This window comes from Chenopodium quinoa, unplaced genomic scaffold, assembly GCF_001683475.1.
Source record: "Chenopodium quinoa cultivar QQ74 unplaced genomic scaffold, ASM168347v1, whole genome shotgun sequence".
NCBI classification, from domain to species: domain Eukaryota; kingdom Viridiplantae; phylum Streptophyta; class Magnoliopsida; order Caryophyllales; family Amaranthaceae; genus Chenopodium; species Chenopodium quinoa.
Window position 1 is genome coordinate 2,803,311 of NW_018742238.1, and position 16,867 is coordinate 2,820,177.

General features: G+C 34.9%; 1 protein-coding gene across 1 annotated transcript; it reads left to right on the top strand.

Annotated features, from left to right (window-relative positions):
* Positions 1–14,042: 14,042 nt before the first annotated feature.
* On the top strand, positions 14,043–14,925 carry LOC110735918 (uncharacterized mitochondrial protein AtMg00810-like). The gene is made up of 2 exons (XM_021916095.1): positions 14,043–14,135; positions 14,284–14,925. Exons 1-2 carry the CDS (start codon positions 14,043–14,045, stop codon positions 14,923–14,925), a joined length of 735 nt encoding a protein of 244 aa, XP_021771787.1.
* The last annotated feature ends 1,942 nt before the right edge of the window (positions 14,926–16,867 follow it).

Sequence of the window (16,867 nt, forward strand, 5' to 3'; positions counted from 1 at the left end):
CTTCTAGGAAATTTCCTCTTTCCTTCCTCCCCGATCTTTCTCGTCTTCTTCCTCTTCTCTCTCTCCGTCCTCCTTTTCTCTCTCCATCCACCACCGTCAACAACAACAATATCAAGCACCGTCAACAACAACGGTACAACACCAACAACAACATCAAGCACCGTCAACCACCACCAACATCAACCGCAACAACAACGGCGAAACACCGTCAACCACTCTTAAGGTCTTTATTTTGTAGATCTTGTTTTAATTTAGGTTAGATTGTAGATCTTGTTAATTTCATATGTAATTGTAATTTTAGTTTTTAAATTTTATTAGATAATTGTATATTTATATTATTAATTTAATTTTTGTTGGTTGATTATCTTTTTTTTGTTTTAAATTTTTATTTAATGAATTCTGATTAAATATGTAGATCTACTATCTTTTTTTTTTGTGCTATTTTTCGATTTTGTTGAGTTTATTTTTGTATTTTTGGGCTAATTTTCGTTTTTGGGGTTAGTTTTCGGTTTTTTGGGGCTATCCGTTTTTTTGGGGTTGATTTTCGTTCTTTTTGGGGTTGATTTTCGTTTTTTGTGGTTAATTTTTGATGTGTGGTGGTGTCGGTGGTAGTGTGTGGTGGTGGTGTATGGTGGTGTCAGTGGTGGTGGGATAGGGGCTAGTGTGAGTGGTAGAGGGTGAGTTGGTGGTTGGGGTTGGTGTGTAGTGGGGTCTGGTTGGGTGGGCGGGTGGTTTTGGGGTGTGGGCTAGTGGTGTAGGCAGTGGCGGTGCAATTTTTTTTTTTTTTGGATTTTTAATAGGATTTTCCGACGGAAAAATATTCCGTCAGAAACCTGACGGATTATTTCGGTCCGAAAAATCTTTTTCGACGTAAAAATTCCGTTGGAATTCTGGTTCCGACAGAAATTCCGTCGGAAAAGTTCGTTTTTTCTACAAAACCTTTTCCGACAACAACTTCCGACGGAATTTAATTTTGTCGGAAATAGCCTGTTTTCTAGTTGTGTTTAATAATGAAAAAAATGCTAATGTCTAACATTATTAATGCTAATGTTAATTGAACATCCTTTACTATAAAAACGAACATTTTATACAACTGAACAAACACAAATTTTTGGATTTATTAAAAAAGAAAATAATCATTTATTTTATAATAATGAATATCATACGGCATGAAAATAAACAATTATTTTATACGAATGAACATCATACTACATGAAAATAAACATTTGATTATTCAGAAATACAAAATTATTGTAAAATATGTTCAGTTAAAAAATGTTCATTTTTGTTATAATAAATGTTTATTTTAATAGCGGCTTCATAAATATGTAGCAAGGCTCGAACTCAGCTAGCTATTAATGTTTGGGATGCTGCATCTGAGCTGCCTTTCTCGTTGGGCTTTCTGCTTTGGGTTTCGGTGCTGATGGTTTAGTCGGTCTCCAATGTTTGGGGGTTGGATTTAAGGCTATAAATAGCCAATTAGACAGAAGATTTCAGTAGCTTTATTTTTATTAACTTTCTTTTAGCTTAACTGAGCTAAGGAGTTTTAGTTTTTATTTCTTAGATTTTAACGCCTACTTAAGAATTTTTAGTTTTGTTTATTATATCGCTTCGTCTTTCTGGTTGATATTTCTAACCTTTAATTACTGTTTCTTTTCATTAGTTAGAGGATTATTATTGTTATCTTTAGTTTCTTGTTCTTGCTAATTATTATGTTTTATTTAATTACTTTAATTAGTTTAGATTTGATTATGTGTGAGTAGTTTAACTCTAGAGTTCTTGGGGATCTATGATTAATATGATAGGACAATTTATTATTATTGGTTATTGATGTTGATTTCATTATTTTAATTCTTTACAATTAGATTATGAATCGAGCAAATGTAATTTGATTGTAAAAGTATAGCAACATTGATTTGATGAAATATTAAAGACTATTTTCAATAGGAATTTAGATTTAGTAAATTATAAGAGCTTGTTAGATCTATCTTGATTAATAAATTGCGAGAGCCTAAGCATGTTAATTGCAATATCGATTGTTGATTGTTATGTTTTATTCCTGCATTATTAATTATTGGTGAACCTATGACCCTACACTTTTTATTGATTATTTCCCTTAGTTTAATTATTGTCGTAGTATAATTCTCACAAAAATACTCATTTCTTGATAATTTAGATTATAATAATTTATTAGGAATAAAAGAACATTGTTTCTTGTAGATTCGACGCTACTTTCCTATCTATTTTAGTTAGTGGTTTTAGGAATAACTTTTGATTAGGTGATACGACTTAAACCTATCAATGACGTTGACCATGGTGGGGTTTCAGTTTGCTGATGTGACAATATGACAGGGAAGAATTTAGGATTTGATCTTCTCTCATTTATCCTACATTTAAAAAATAATAATACAGATTAGAGGGAAGACAAAATTAATGAGCTTATAAATTACTCCAGTCATTTATTTTTGTTGCTCTTGTTTCATTATTAAATAATTTTAAAATTTTCATTTAAACTTATATATCATTTAATACATTTTACAAGAACAAAGAACCAAAATGTGACAAATCAAATAAGAGTACAAAAGACTACAATTTACTCACAAGTAAAGTATATATATATATTTATCACTATAGTATTATTAGATACTCTTTGCATAAAAAATATATAATATAATATATTGCCTAAAAAAAATATATATATATAATGTAAACAAGCATAACAAAAAGAAATTGAGTGTGATCGATTAATTAATTAGGCTTAAATATATAATATACTAGGTTAGATCCCGTGCCATGCACGGTACGTTATTTTAATTACTTTGACAAATTAATTTATTTATAGCATAAAATATAAAAAAAATTTAATATCTTGAACAAAATTGAAGTAACATGGAATATTTGATCAAGATCATATTCTTAAAAAATATTCCATCAAAAATAAATCTTCTAGAAAAAGATTATATATTCCCTTATTATTCCGTAATTAATTGAGTATCAACATAAAAATGGTAAATATTATTGCTCATTTATATAGTTGACAAAAAAACAAACTTTTTTTTAAATAACTTCCTTAAATAATATTTAGTAATTAATTATTAAAAAAAAATATACTAAGAACACATCAGAAATTGACATGTGTCATTGCTGGTGTGTCTTTTAGTATATAGTTATTGACTAGATGAATCCCGTGCGATACACGATTTGTTTATATTTTTTCAAACAAAATATATTACTAAATATATATTTATCTCATAAACTATGTGATATTCACTTGTTTACTACTTAAATTTTTTAATTATAAAATGAATTATTAATTTTATTTTTTATATTTAGATAAAAATTCCTAATATAAGAATATAATATTTTATTTCACAAAGTTTTATATATGACTGGTCACACCGTGTGACCGGGATTACTTGGTCAGGGGTTATTCGGTTGGTCAAGGGTTACTTAATCGATCAGTGTTTTGGTGTGTCTCAGTCGGCCACACGATATGGCCAGCCACATAGAAAACCCGCTGATTTTATTTTTATAATTAATATTAAATTTTAGATCTAAAATAAATTGCAATTCTTTTTTACATTGGCGGCTAAAATATAACATTTTCCTATGTGCACTCTAATAAATTTTTATTTATTATTATATTCTTATGTAGCACTATAAAAACTAATCTTACGTGGCATAATCCTAGCGTTTTAAAAATATTAATCCTACGTGGCCTTTTTTTTATTTAATTATAATCCTATGTAGCGCTTTGAAAAAACTAATCATATGTGGCATAATCGAATTGTAGCATTTTAAAAATATCAATATTACGTGACACTCTAATATTTTTTTTAAAAATTAAAATCCTACGTGGTGCTCTAAAAATTCGGGAAAAAACTCTCCTTTATATATATATATATATATATATATTAGATTATACCGAATAATTATTAATAGGAAAAAGGACTAAAAGAAGTAAAAATTTTAAGAAACGCACGTGAGTGTATCGCATAATAATATTCTATAATTGTTTATGCGGAGAAGAATATTAAAAGAGCTAAAATGATGGCAAAGCATGGTAGAAAAGCCAAAAAATAATAAATAAGGTTTAATTTTATTAAATTTGCACCTAGGTAGGTTTGGACAGTGGCGGATCTAGGGGGTACAAAGGGGTACAATTGGCCAATGAAACGTCTGTCTTTTCGTGTATCTAATAACTGATAATAAAAGAGTTCGCCTGTATCTAATAACTGGTCTTTTTGTATCTGCTTTGTAGTTGGCCAATGCAACGTCTGCCTTTTCATGTTAGATTCATAGAGACCACCTATTTTAAAAGTTGGTGATTTTTTCCACGTCAGATTCGATCTAAGAGACCTGTTTTCACCAATAACTGATCTCTTAGATAATTTTTTTTTTTTACCTCGAACATATTTTAGTTACTCAATTAAAGCCTTGTTGTCGGAGAATGGGGTTTATCGTGCATGCAAATAGTAATACAAAGTGAAACGATTCATTATTGTACTCTACATATATATTTGTAAATTTTTCTTAATTTTGTACCCTATTTTCCAAATCATGGATCAGCCACTGGGTTTGAAATCACTGAAAGGTTAAAATAAATTCTTAAACACTAAAAGAATGTATGGTTTGGAATCACTAAATAGTAAACGTAATTTCTTTTTTCAAATCCCTATAAGCATTCCATCTTTATTTTCTTGGATTGCTCCACCAGGAACAGTAAAAGCTCCTGTGAACGTTATTGTCACCAAAAGAGCTGCTATTACACCCATTGTGTTCACATATTCTTTCATCTCTGTTGTAGATATACCAAACATACTTCGGTAACCTATCATTTCGGGAATACTCAAAAGATCTTCCAACTGCACCGTACCAAATGAAATTGATCCAATTAATTTATGATATTCTTTCTGATATTATGCCATATACGAAGTATAATATTAAAAACTTTGAAGACCCTAATATATATTATGAGTAATATGAAGTGACTAGCTCATTTAATGAGAAATGATCATTTTTTCTTGTTCTATAAAATGTATCTTGCTCTCTCCTAGGTTAATACTTCCTCTAACCTTTTTAAATTGACCTGTTTCTTTTATCATGCTTGACAATGTAAAACTCTAATGATCAATAACTTTAATTCTCCATAAGTAAAATTTATAAAAGTTATATATTATGATAGTATATATTAAGACGAATTCAAAAAGATCCTAGATGAATATGTTTTTCCTTACATATTATTCACGAAAGACGATCAAAGAAGGGGTGGTGAATAGTGTAAAAGTCAAAGCGGGTTTAGTAAAAAAGAACGGAGGAAGTATTTATGTAGCATATATGATGTGTATGTAGGTATTACCATTGTAGGAAGATCTGTAAAAGATGCCAATAGATTGCCAGGAGTGATACCATCTCCGTCTTTTTGATTTAGAAGTTCCTTCATCATATCCAATTCTTTGTCGCGTGAACACTCAAGGAAATATTTTGTATGTTTAAATTGTCGATCTTCAAGCGCCAAATGCAATGGTGTTTTCCCCTCCTTGTCACCCTCTTTCAACAACTCTATCAAATGCGGTTGCTATCAATATCTTGAACAAGTTTTTCTGTCATGCCTGCTGGCTATTTTAGTAACATATGCCATAGTGTATGGTCATCATTATCACTCAATAACCTTTTTGCAAGGTATGGAACCTTCTTTGTAGGGTCATCAAAATCCTTTTTTTTTTTTTGGTTTCATCTTTTTCACGATCCTTTTCTTTAGCAAGGTATTCATCGATGGTCGTTTGAATACAACTAAAAACATGATCAGCAGCCATTTGGTTATCAAGTTGGAAATAAAGACAATCCAATATCTTAAATGTTGTTATATTACCAACTTGAACTGCGCTCATAATTGCGGTAAGACCCTTCTCATCACAACTAAGTGCAGCTTCTGTGTTTGCTATCACCAATTCCTTTATCACATCTTCCCGGCCACTCGACTGGATCCATCATGTTTGATCATGCAATATATATAAGAAGCATATATATATTCTTTAATCAATTATTTATAAGTTAGTGATAACCGAGATCTCGTAAAATATGATACTATGACCTTGTATTTTTTACTAGATAGTTTGACAACAAGTTTATTTAAATAAAATAATAATGATCAGTAATAATAATACGGAGATCATGGCTACATGAGTATGATATTTACATACTAATCAGAAATAAAATAACAGGGATCGATAGTCATTACCAGAGCACCCAGCTAGAAGATGGAGAGGTGTCTCTTTATATTTGTTGGTCGATTTAGCAGTAATGTTGATACCCAGCCTTGACAGTGCATGTTTTCCATACTGAAAGATAATGATTTTCTTTGACGTACTGCTTCATGAAGGGGTGTATTTCCATCCACGTTTTGACCAACCATGGCGGATCATACTACTTAAAGCCTGCTTCATTAGTGCTAGTTACTTTTGTTAGGCTATGGTTCCCTTCCTATGTGGAGAAAGCCCAATTGATGATATGATGTTTTTGGGGGCAACTAGCTAGATAGTTTTTTGGCCCAAGTTTGTGGCTTCACAAGGAAGCTTCTTAAGTTGACTTTTTTGGTGTGCCTACCGTGCAAAAATGAGTGGCAACAAAGGGTCTTGCATACTACTTGTTGCCAGCCAAAGTGACTAAATGAGTGAGGGAAGTAGTTAAGAAGAAGTGAGGAAACACAGTGAGTTAGAAGTTCAGCTGTTTTTCACGTTCTTCATTGCGCAGCTCCAGAAATCAGCCCTGATCGAAGCTCATCCATGGTCCGATTTAACTCAAATTTTGACATATTGTCCAGGACATCTAGGGCTTCGTTTTCAACGGTCGGATTGTCATTTTCTGCTATTGTTCGTGAGTTACAGCCTCTGGACAGAACTCTGTTTTCTGGTGATATTTTTCCATCTTTCTTCCATTATTTTGTTCTTATGATTGTTGTTATTGTGTAAATTGAGTATCCAACTTTTAGGCTTTGGAATTGTGTTTGTGTAACATTCCTTTTATCAATAAGAACAATTTGGGTGGACTCCTAAAGTCCCGTGGTTTTTACTCTTCACATCGAAGAGGTTTTCCACGTAAATATCGTGTGCCTTTGCTTGGTTGATTATGCTCGTTATCTGCCGTATATTGCTGGTACTTTGTTGATCTTGGAGAAAATACATTGTTGCTTGGTTAGTGTGACCTTAAACAAACTAGTAGGTTGTATGTGCTTGTGGTTTGTTTGTTTGGTCGATTGATTATTCCGCAAAAGGTGTGTTTACCTCAACAATCTGGTATTAGAGCCACTGCTTTATTATTGAGTTCTCGGGATGGAATCCGGTAATATTAACACTAATAAAATGGTTAGTTTGAATGGAACTAACTATCATCTTTGGAAGAGGAAGATGAGAGATTTGTTGTATCTCAAGAATTGGCATTTACCTGTGTTTAGTACTGAAAAACCAGAAGGTAAAAGTGATGAGCCATGACAATTTGAAGATGAGCAAGTTTGTGGGTTCATTCGCCAATGGGTTGATGATAATGTCTTGAATCACATAAATGATGATGTGCATGCAAAGTCCCTTCGGGAGAAACTTGAATCCTTGTATGCTAGTAAGTCTAGCAATAATAACTTGTACTGATTAAGCAATTGATGGTCTTGAAGTACAGAGAAAGCAAGACACTTTCAGATCACTTGAATGATTTTCATGGCATTGTCCAATAGTTGTCATCCACAAGAATAAAGTTTGATGATGAAATTCAGGGACTTATATTGCTTAGTACTCATCCTGATTCATGGGACACTTTCAGAATGACACTTTGTAACTCTGCACCACAAGACAAAATCACGTTAGATCTTTCTAAGGTTGGTATCTTGAATGAGAAGATGAGAAAGAAATCTCATGGTGTGTCATCTTCGTCCGAGGAAGCATATGTTGTTGATAATAGGGGGAGAAGCAAGACCAGGGCTCCGAGTGGCAGAGATAAAGGCAAGAGCAAGTCCCGTGGGAGATACAAAAACATGAAATGCAACTATTGTGATAAATTGGGTCACATTCAGAAATACTGCTACAAGTGGAAGAAAGATAATAACATGGGTGGTAATGGCAAGCAAGAAAAGAAGCATGATAAGAAAGATCAAGATGATGATGATCAAGCTGCAACGACAACAGTTGATGATCTTATCATTGTTCATGATGAGAGTTCTGTGAATCTTGCTAGATATGAGACAAGTTGGGTTATTGACAGTGGAGCCTCACTACATGTGACATCTAGGAAGGAATTCTTCACATCTTATACACCTGGTGACTTCGGGGTATTGAAGATGGGTAATGATGGCTTGGCTCAAGTTGTTGGTGTTGGTGATGTTTGCTTGGTAACTGACATTGGAGCAAAATTAGTGCTTAAGAATGTTAGGCATGTTCCAGACATCCGATTAAACTTGATCTCAACAGGCAAGCTCGATGATGAAGCCTATTGTAACACCTTTCATAGTGGCCAGTGTAAGCTCACTAAGGGAAGTTTGGTGTTAGCTCGTAGGAAGAAGCACACAAGCCTGTATTTGCTACAAGCCATAATTACCACAGATAGTGTAAATGTAGCAGATGATGATCCAACAAAGTTGTGGCATAGAAGACTTGGCCATATGAGTGAAAAAGGGCTAAGTTGTTTGATAAAGAAGAATGCACTTCCAGATTTGAAGAGTGCAAAGTTGGACAAATGTCCACATTATTTGGCAGGCAAGTAAAACAGAGTCTCTGTTAAGAGACACCCTCCTTCTAGAAAATCAGGTTTGGTTGATCTTGTTCATTTTGATGTTTGTGGTCCTTTAAAAGTCAAACTTTAAGTGGTGCACTTTACTTTGTTACCTTTATTGATGATTGTTCAAGAAAGCTGTGGGTTTATGCTTTGAATACCAAATATCAGGTGCTTGATGTTTTTAAGTAATTTCAAGCTTTGGTTGAAAGGAAAACAGGTAAAAAGTTGAAGTGTCTCTGTTCTAACAATGGTGGTGAATACATCGGACCACTTGATGACTATTGCAAGTCACAGGGCATAAGACATCAATTCACGCCAAAGAAAACTCCACAGCTGAATGGCATAGTAGAGAGAATGAATAAAACTTTGTTAAAGAGAATATGGTGCATGCTTTTTATACAGCTACACATTTGATTAATTTGTCTCCTTGTGTTCCTTTAGATGGTGATGTTCCAGATAAGGTTTGGCTAGGCAAGGAGGTTTCTTATAATCATTTGTGTGTCTTTGGGTGTAAGGCATTTGTGCATATTTGAAAATATTTGCAACATAAGAAAAGTAAGTCTGATACAAGGGTAGACTTCTCTAGTGTTTTAACGTGTAAATCATCAGCGTTGTCACAGATTTTGGTATTAAGAGAATTTCGCATAAGGATATGTACCGGAGATTCTCTGTTAAATTCTGTTTGCTAAATGAGTTTTGGGTGGCTATCAGCAACTAATAAGATGAAATTATAGAACTGCTCCTGTGTTATAGGACATCCTCTTTCTAATTGGATTAAATTATAAAGCAGATTTCTTCCTTTGGAATCTCGTGAGAATAAAAAATCATTTCCAAATTTGCTAAGTTTAGACTTTAGAAACTGGAGATGTATGCCATCAACTACTCCATATTCCTCCATTGTCTTATTTCGTTTCTTGATCATCTGTATCAATTTACGAATAAATCATCAATTTGCTTGAGCTTTTAAATTAATGTCTATCAGTGCATTGATAAGTTCATATTTTATATACTTTATCATATCATTTGAATGCTATTTTAGAGTATAAATTATGTGTTTATATAGATACTAATTTTTTATTATGATATTTATTTTGTTAAGCTTCATTGATTACTTTTAGTCAATTATGTACTAAAATGCTAGTCATGACATGTTTAGAAAAGTTAAAAACCCATTTTTATTATGTGCATAGGTTTATTGCAAGTGGGAAATGAAGAAAATAATAAAGCAAAGAAAAGAAAACAAACAAAGAATGGCTCACTTGACTTCTTTCTTACGTATTGCTTGGAGCAAAGAAGTAGTAGTGGGTTGAAAATCCGGGTGCATCTCAGCGCATAGCTGCTATGCATTTACAAAGCATATAGGAGGGAAAAATGTTAATTTGGCAAGCTTCTAGGTAAAAATTGACTCTAGAGTGGTATAATGCATCATTACTGTATAAGTTGTCTTAATATTACTTTTTGTGTATTATTATGCATGTAGTGGTACTTTTTACCATCCTATAGGTTGAATATTTTCCTCCAAAATACTTACCACCTGTCACCTATTATGCATGTAGTGGTACATTTTTTCCATCCTTTATGTTTGCTAACAAATAGCAGCTATGCACTAAGGGTTAACCTGAAAATCTACTAACTCAAAAACCCCAAAATATTCTAGGAGGCAACGACACCAAGAACCAGATGAAACCCTCACATAATCCACTGTTATAAGGCATCCACGCAACGCATAGGAAAAAGACATCATCATGGGGAGGAGGCGAATAGCACCCGAGAGAAGGACAAAGCAGCAGCAAGCCACGCATCTAGACCGAACCTTGTTAAGCCCTAGTTTTTATGATAGGCTTTAATTGTTTTTGTTTTAAGCTAATGGGCCATTGTGTAGGCCTCTTTGTCTATACTATACTAGGTTGTATATAAACCTAATATTTAGAAAATACAAACCAAGGAAATACATATTCTTAAAATGGTATAGAAGCTATCGAACCTTAAAAACTAACTTTTTTTTTCTTCTCTTTTACACGCCTAGCTGAACACCATGGGTGATGATGGGAAACTTAATCCCTCCTCTCCGTTTTACCTAGGTACTGGAGATTAACCCGACAATTTGATTACTCACGTTATCTTGAAGGGTGACAATTACCTTGTGTAGTCTAGGGAAATTACCTTGTCCTTGAAATCGCGGCGAAAATTTGTGTTTGTAGAACAATCTCCAAGCCAAATGATAAGAATAAGATGCTCGATTAGGAGACCGTTAATTCTATGCTCGTTTCTTGGATTTTGCGGACTACAGATCTTAAGATTTCGGCATCTATTTCATATTTTGATGAGGCGAAACGCCTTTGGGATTACCTTGACAAGATATTCTCTGTTTCCAATGGCCATCGTTTGCATTAACTTAGGGCGAAAATTACTTCTTGTAAACAAACTAAATCCATGTCCATTAAGGACTACTATGGTTGGTTGATGGGATTATACGTGTGGTGCCTACACTTGTGATGTGGCTGGAAAATTTGCACTTGACAGGGAGGAGGAGAAGCTGCATCAATTTTTAATTGGTGTTGATGATGATTTGTATGCGTTGGTGAGGACAATACAAATTTATTGTCTCAACAACCCCCTGCTGACTTAGATAGGGCTTATCAGACGCTTCTTCAAGAGGAGCGATCTTGTGCTATTGTTCGTGGTAAAGTGAGGCTCCTGAGGCTCATGTGTTTGCACTACCTCCTGATAGGCGCAAAGCGCTTTCGGAGCGTAGAGACAAGTCCAAGTTATTTTGCTCCCACTGTCAAAAATAAGGGCATGATATTGAGTCTTGCTTTGAATTTTACAGGCATCCTGACTGGTGGATTGCAAAGTATGGGAAGAACAATAGTGGTGTGTCTTCTTTTACTTCTTCTTTGTCTACTAACGCTGCTACTCCTAATCGCAGCAAGCCAAGGACTGTTCGTGCAAATGTAGTGGGGACGTCCTCTGTTGCTTGTGATGGTGATGTTCTTTCATCTCAACAACAGGATGCTGGGAATGGTCTTTCTGCTTTGTCTGATCTCAAGCCTGATGATGTTAAAATCTTGCTTAATATGATTAATAATCGTCGTCAAGACAAAATTCTTGGTGAGTGTAATTCTTTGTCTTGGATTATCGACACCGTTGCCTATCATCACGTGACTAGTGACGAGTCTTGTCTCATGAATATGCAATCCATCTCTCCTTGCCCTGTCGGTCTTCCCGATGGTGCACAAGCCGTTGATACAAAGGACGGGCGTGTTTGTTTAACTGATGATATTATACTTGAACATGTTTTATTTGTTCCCAAATTGAATTGCAATCTCATATCGGTGTCTCAAATGATTGATGACTCGCATTGTTTTGGCCGATTCACTAACTCTATATGTGCTATATAGGACCAACATTCGGGGAGCCTGATTGGAGTCGGTGAACGACAGGATGGACTCTACTACTTTCGGCGAATTCTTACAGTATGTGCGGTGAAGGTTCCAGAGTTAACCACATTTGAGATTTGGCATCGTCGTCTGGGGCATCAGTCAGATAGAGTTGACAAGTTAGTTCCAGCTATTAGTTCTAGTTCTGGTAATAAATATTTGAATAAAGCTTGTGATTTTGTCCTCAAGCCAAACAATCACGAGATACTTTTCCTAATAGTGGATAGTAAGGCTAGTCGAATTTTTGAAATGATACATTGTGACATGTGGGGGTCTTATAAGACACCTTCTATTTGTGGTGCACATTATTTTTTGACTATAGTTGATGATTTTTCAAGAGGCGTGTGGGTTTATTTATTGAATAATAAAACTGAAGTTTATTCCGCATTTTGTTCTTTCTTTGTTATGATTAAACGCCAATTTGAGGTGGATGTCAAGTGTGTCAGGAGTGACAATGGTACCGAATTTAAATGCATGCTTCCATATTTTAATGAAGTGGCATTCTCTTTCAAACTTCTTGTGTTGGCACACCTTAAAAAAATGGTCGTGTTGAGCGTAAGCATCAACATATACTAAATGTGGGTCGTGCATTAATGTTGTAAGGTAATCTGCCTATCGATTTTTGGGGTGAATGTGTTCTTGGGGCAGTTTATTTGATTAATCGCACACCCTCTTGTTTGTTGGACAATAAAACACCTTATGATGTTTTGTTTAGGAAAGCACCTAATTTTGATGAGTTACAAGTGTTTGGTTCCCTTTGCTTTGCTCATAATAAAAAAGCTAAAGGAGATAAATTTGCACCTCGAAGTCAAAAATGTGTGTTTGTGGGATACCCTCATGGGAAGAAGGGTTGGAAATTGTATGATCTAGACACAGGTGATATTTTTGTGTCGCGTGATGTTAAGTTTCACGAAAATGAATTTCCCTTTGCAATTGTTCGGGAAAATGGTTTGTCGCACACTAATGATGTTGGGGTCAATGGTGCATCGACTGACAATGTAGGGGTGGATTCGGATTTTTTGGATGACTTGGAAAGCGTTTTGGCAGTCAGCAAGGCTGCTCGTGATCATGAACCCATGTTGGGCGTCACTGCTGCCTAGAAACAGGATCAGCCCAACAATGCAGTCTGCGACTCACCCACGGCTACCAATGCTCCCCGCAGCCCCCCTAGGGAGGCTAATGCTACTGCTACTCGGGCTGGTAGTCCAGAAGCTGCTGCTACTCTGGCTGGCAGTCCAGACCGCACCCCTACCACGGCTCACCCGCGGAGGCAGATGCTGCTATTGATCTTGGCAGTGACACCATGGATCCTATTGCTCTTGTTCGTGGGTTTCGTGACAAGCACCCTCCGGTTGGCATCGGGATTATGTAGCACATACTTTATTTGAAGAGAGTCCATCCCAGAGTTCATTGGACGATCACTCCTTGGGTACTCCCTATCCTTTAGCACATTTTGTGACTTGTGATAAATTTTCAATGCAAAACCGTATTAAATCTTGTAGCCGTTAATTCAGGTATCGAACCGCGTTCTTTTAAAGAGGCTATGAAGGACGCCGTTTGGAGAAAGGCAATGCAAAAAGAAATTGATGCCTTGGAAAATAATAAGACTTGGGTCATGGAAGAGTTGCCGGAGGGAAAGAAGGGTCTAGGTTGTAAATGGGTCTATAAAATAAAATATCATTTTGACGGCAGAGTAGAGCGACTCAAGGCTCGTCTTGTTATTTTTGGCAATCATCATGTTGATGGGATTGGCTATAATGAGACCTTTGCTCCTGTTGCAAAATGGTGATTATTTGGGCTTTCTTGGCCGTTGCTGCAGCGAAAAATTAGGAACTTCATCAAATGGATGTTCCTAATGCATTTCTTCATGTCGATCTTGAGGAAGAGGTGTATATGAGGCCTCCACCTGGTTTTCACGGAGGTAGACCGGGAATGGTGTGTCGGTTAAAGAAATCTTTATATGGGTTATGACAAGCACCGCGGTGTTGGTTTTCTAAACTTGCTGCTTCTTTACGGAGGTATGGTTTTGTTTAATCATATTCTTGATTATTCTCTTTTAACACTATCTCATGCGACCCTCTAGATTAGAGTGCTTGTGTATGTTGATGATTTGATAATATCTGGGAATAATTCATCTGCCATTTCTGCCTTTAAGAAGTATTTGGGTGAGTGTTTTCACATGAAGGATTTAGGGGTTTTAAAATACTTTCTTGGCATAGAGGTAGCTCGTAGTCCAGAACGCATTTTCTTATGCCAACGAAAGTATACGCTTGATATCATTTTGGAGGCAGGTTTGCTTGGTTCTCGTCCGAAAGGGTTCCCGATTGAACAAAATCACACTCTCGCTCTAGCAAAGGTCGAACCTATTGCAGATCTGGAAATGTATAGACGCCTTGTCTATCGTCTAATATATCTATGTTTTACTCGGCCTGATTTGGCCTATACTATTCACATCTTAGCTCATTTTATGCAGCAACCTCGGCAGGAACATTGGGATGCGGCTCTTCGTACTGTTCGCTATTTAAAAGGGAGTCTGAGTCAAGGGATTCGTTTAATTGCAGATTCTGATCTCACTTTGACAGAGTGGTGTGACTCTGATTGGGCAAGTTGTCCTCTTACAAGACGTTCGCTTACAGGTTGGTTGGTGTTTCTTGGTCGATCCCCAATATCGTGGAAGACAATGAAACAACAAATAGTTTCTAAATCGTCCGCAGAGGCGGTGTAACACCCTAGAAATTCCTTTCCCTTAAAATACTTGTTTTGCTCTTTTTAAAATACAAAATAGGAAATTCTATAACATTACCGCCACCGTGAAAACGGCTAAGGCAGTTATCAAAGACACACAGCGGAAAACCATTCAAAACAAGTCAACTTAAAAAGTCAAACCAAACGAAAGCAAAGTCAAACAAAGTCAACCTACAACTTGGAACCATTGTAGGCCCTTATCAAAACCAAAACAAATATTAAAAACCTTTGTGTTATTCTCACAAGCAAATATATAATAATCAAAGCAATTAAAAACATATATTCTTATGGAAACTAAACATGATTCGCTCTTCACTCATGCCCATCACTTCTTCATCTGAAAAGCTTCTCTTTACTTTGTCCCCACTACTCGCCATTAGAACTGGGTCGTCTTAGGGCCAAGATAAAGGCATGGCCAAACAAACACACAATTAGCAATGCTGAGTACATAAGCGTAAATAGTACACAATAACATGCTTTCATCCTATCAACACACAACTTACCTTGTTGCACCTGTTACAAGCATACAACATACAATACAACCAACTAATAAATAATGATTTTCTTATTTAATTTGATTACGCATCGAACGAGTTTTCCACCAAATCCCAGCCCTAAAGAATTGGGGTAAACTACACTGGGAGCTAACCAGGTAGGCAAATGTCACATGAAATTGATGGATGTCCTGCGCATAAAATAATAAAAGGAAAATACAGCGTCCTGTACTCTTAATAGAAGCTATGGTTAGATATAAAACCCCATAACTTCCCCCATATGTTTATATTCAAGGTGTATACGTTCCAAGAGTTTTGGTGCGTAATCTCTTTATCTTTATGTTGTTTCCATATTTTATAGACTTGGTGATGACTCTCAAGCCATAACACAAACAATCATAATAATCATTCAAGAAATTAAACGTATTAGTTTAAATTTTGAATAATTAGTGACCACATAAATTTAATGTTGAACCCTTTATAAACTATCTCGGCGTTAAATAACACTTTAAGCGCATAAAGCACTGCAAATCCTATCCCTCGGTGTTTAGAACACCTTAAGTGCACTTAGGCATTGCAATACATTTTATTCCTATGTACTAAGACACTTAATAGCCCAATTCCCATGCTTAAAGCAACAATAAAAATTATATGAACCATAATAAAATTCCCTTATTATATTCCAAACCAAATTAAACATTCAGTTTAATTAAACATGCATTTAATCATGCCAATAATAAAAGTGTGGTTCATAATCAACATGCCAACATAATTAATTCCAATCATCAATTCACCACAAATAATCCATACATCACAAATCAATCACCAACATTAATCCAATCAACAATTCCAACCAATACCTATCATGATACTACCTTGGAATTAATTAATCAAAGCCTAACATGCTTCTACACATTTAAGTAATTACCGAGTACGCGAACGTACCTCAAATATGATCTCAAAATCGCCACGACAAAACCAAATCACTCACTTGGAATTCTCCTACAACCCAAAATTACAAAGAGATATTAATACCTATTCATAATAAATTTCCAGCAATATATACACTCTTTAAATCACTTTTAAATCTTCTAAAACATGTTGAAAATTAATTTAAACCACCTACTTTTATTCCCAATTAATGGGTAATTAAAAATCCTTTCAAGAAACATAATTCTAGCCTTTATCTAAATATTCCGGCATTATAAAAACTTATAAACTTGTTGTAGTTTTGTTTAAAACCATTAATTTTCAATAGTTTTAATCAACTAGAATCAAATTCTTTTAATAAACATTAATTTAGAAACCTAGGATTTTCAATTTGGGGCTTTTTAATTCAAAATCTAAATTTGAAAATTATATACATATTAATCATAATTAAAACATCATGAAATCATCACACACACCCAAAATTAATAATTAAACAAG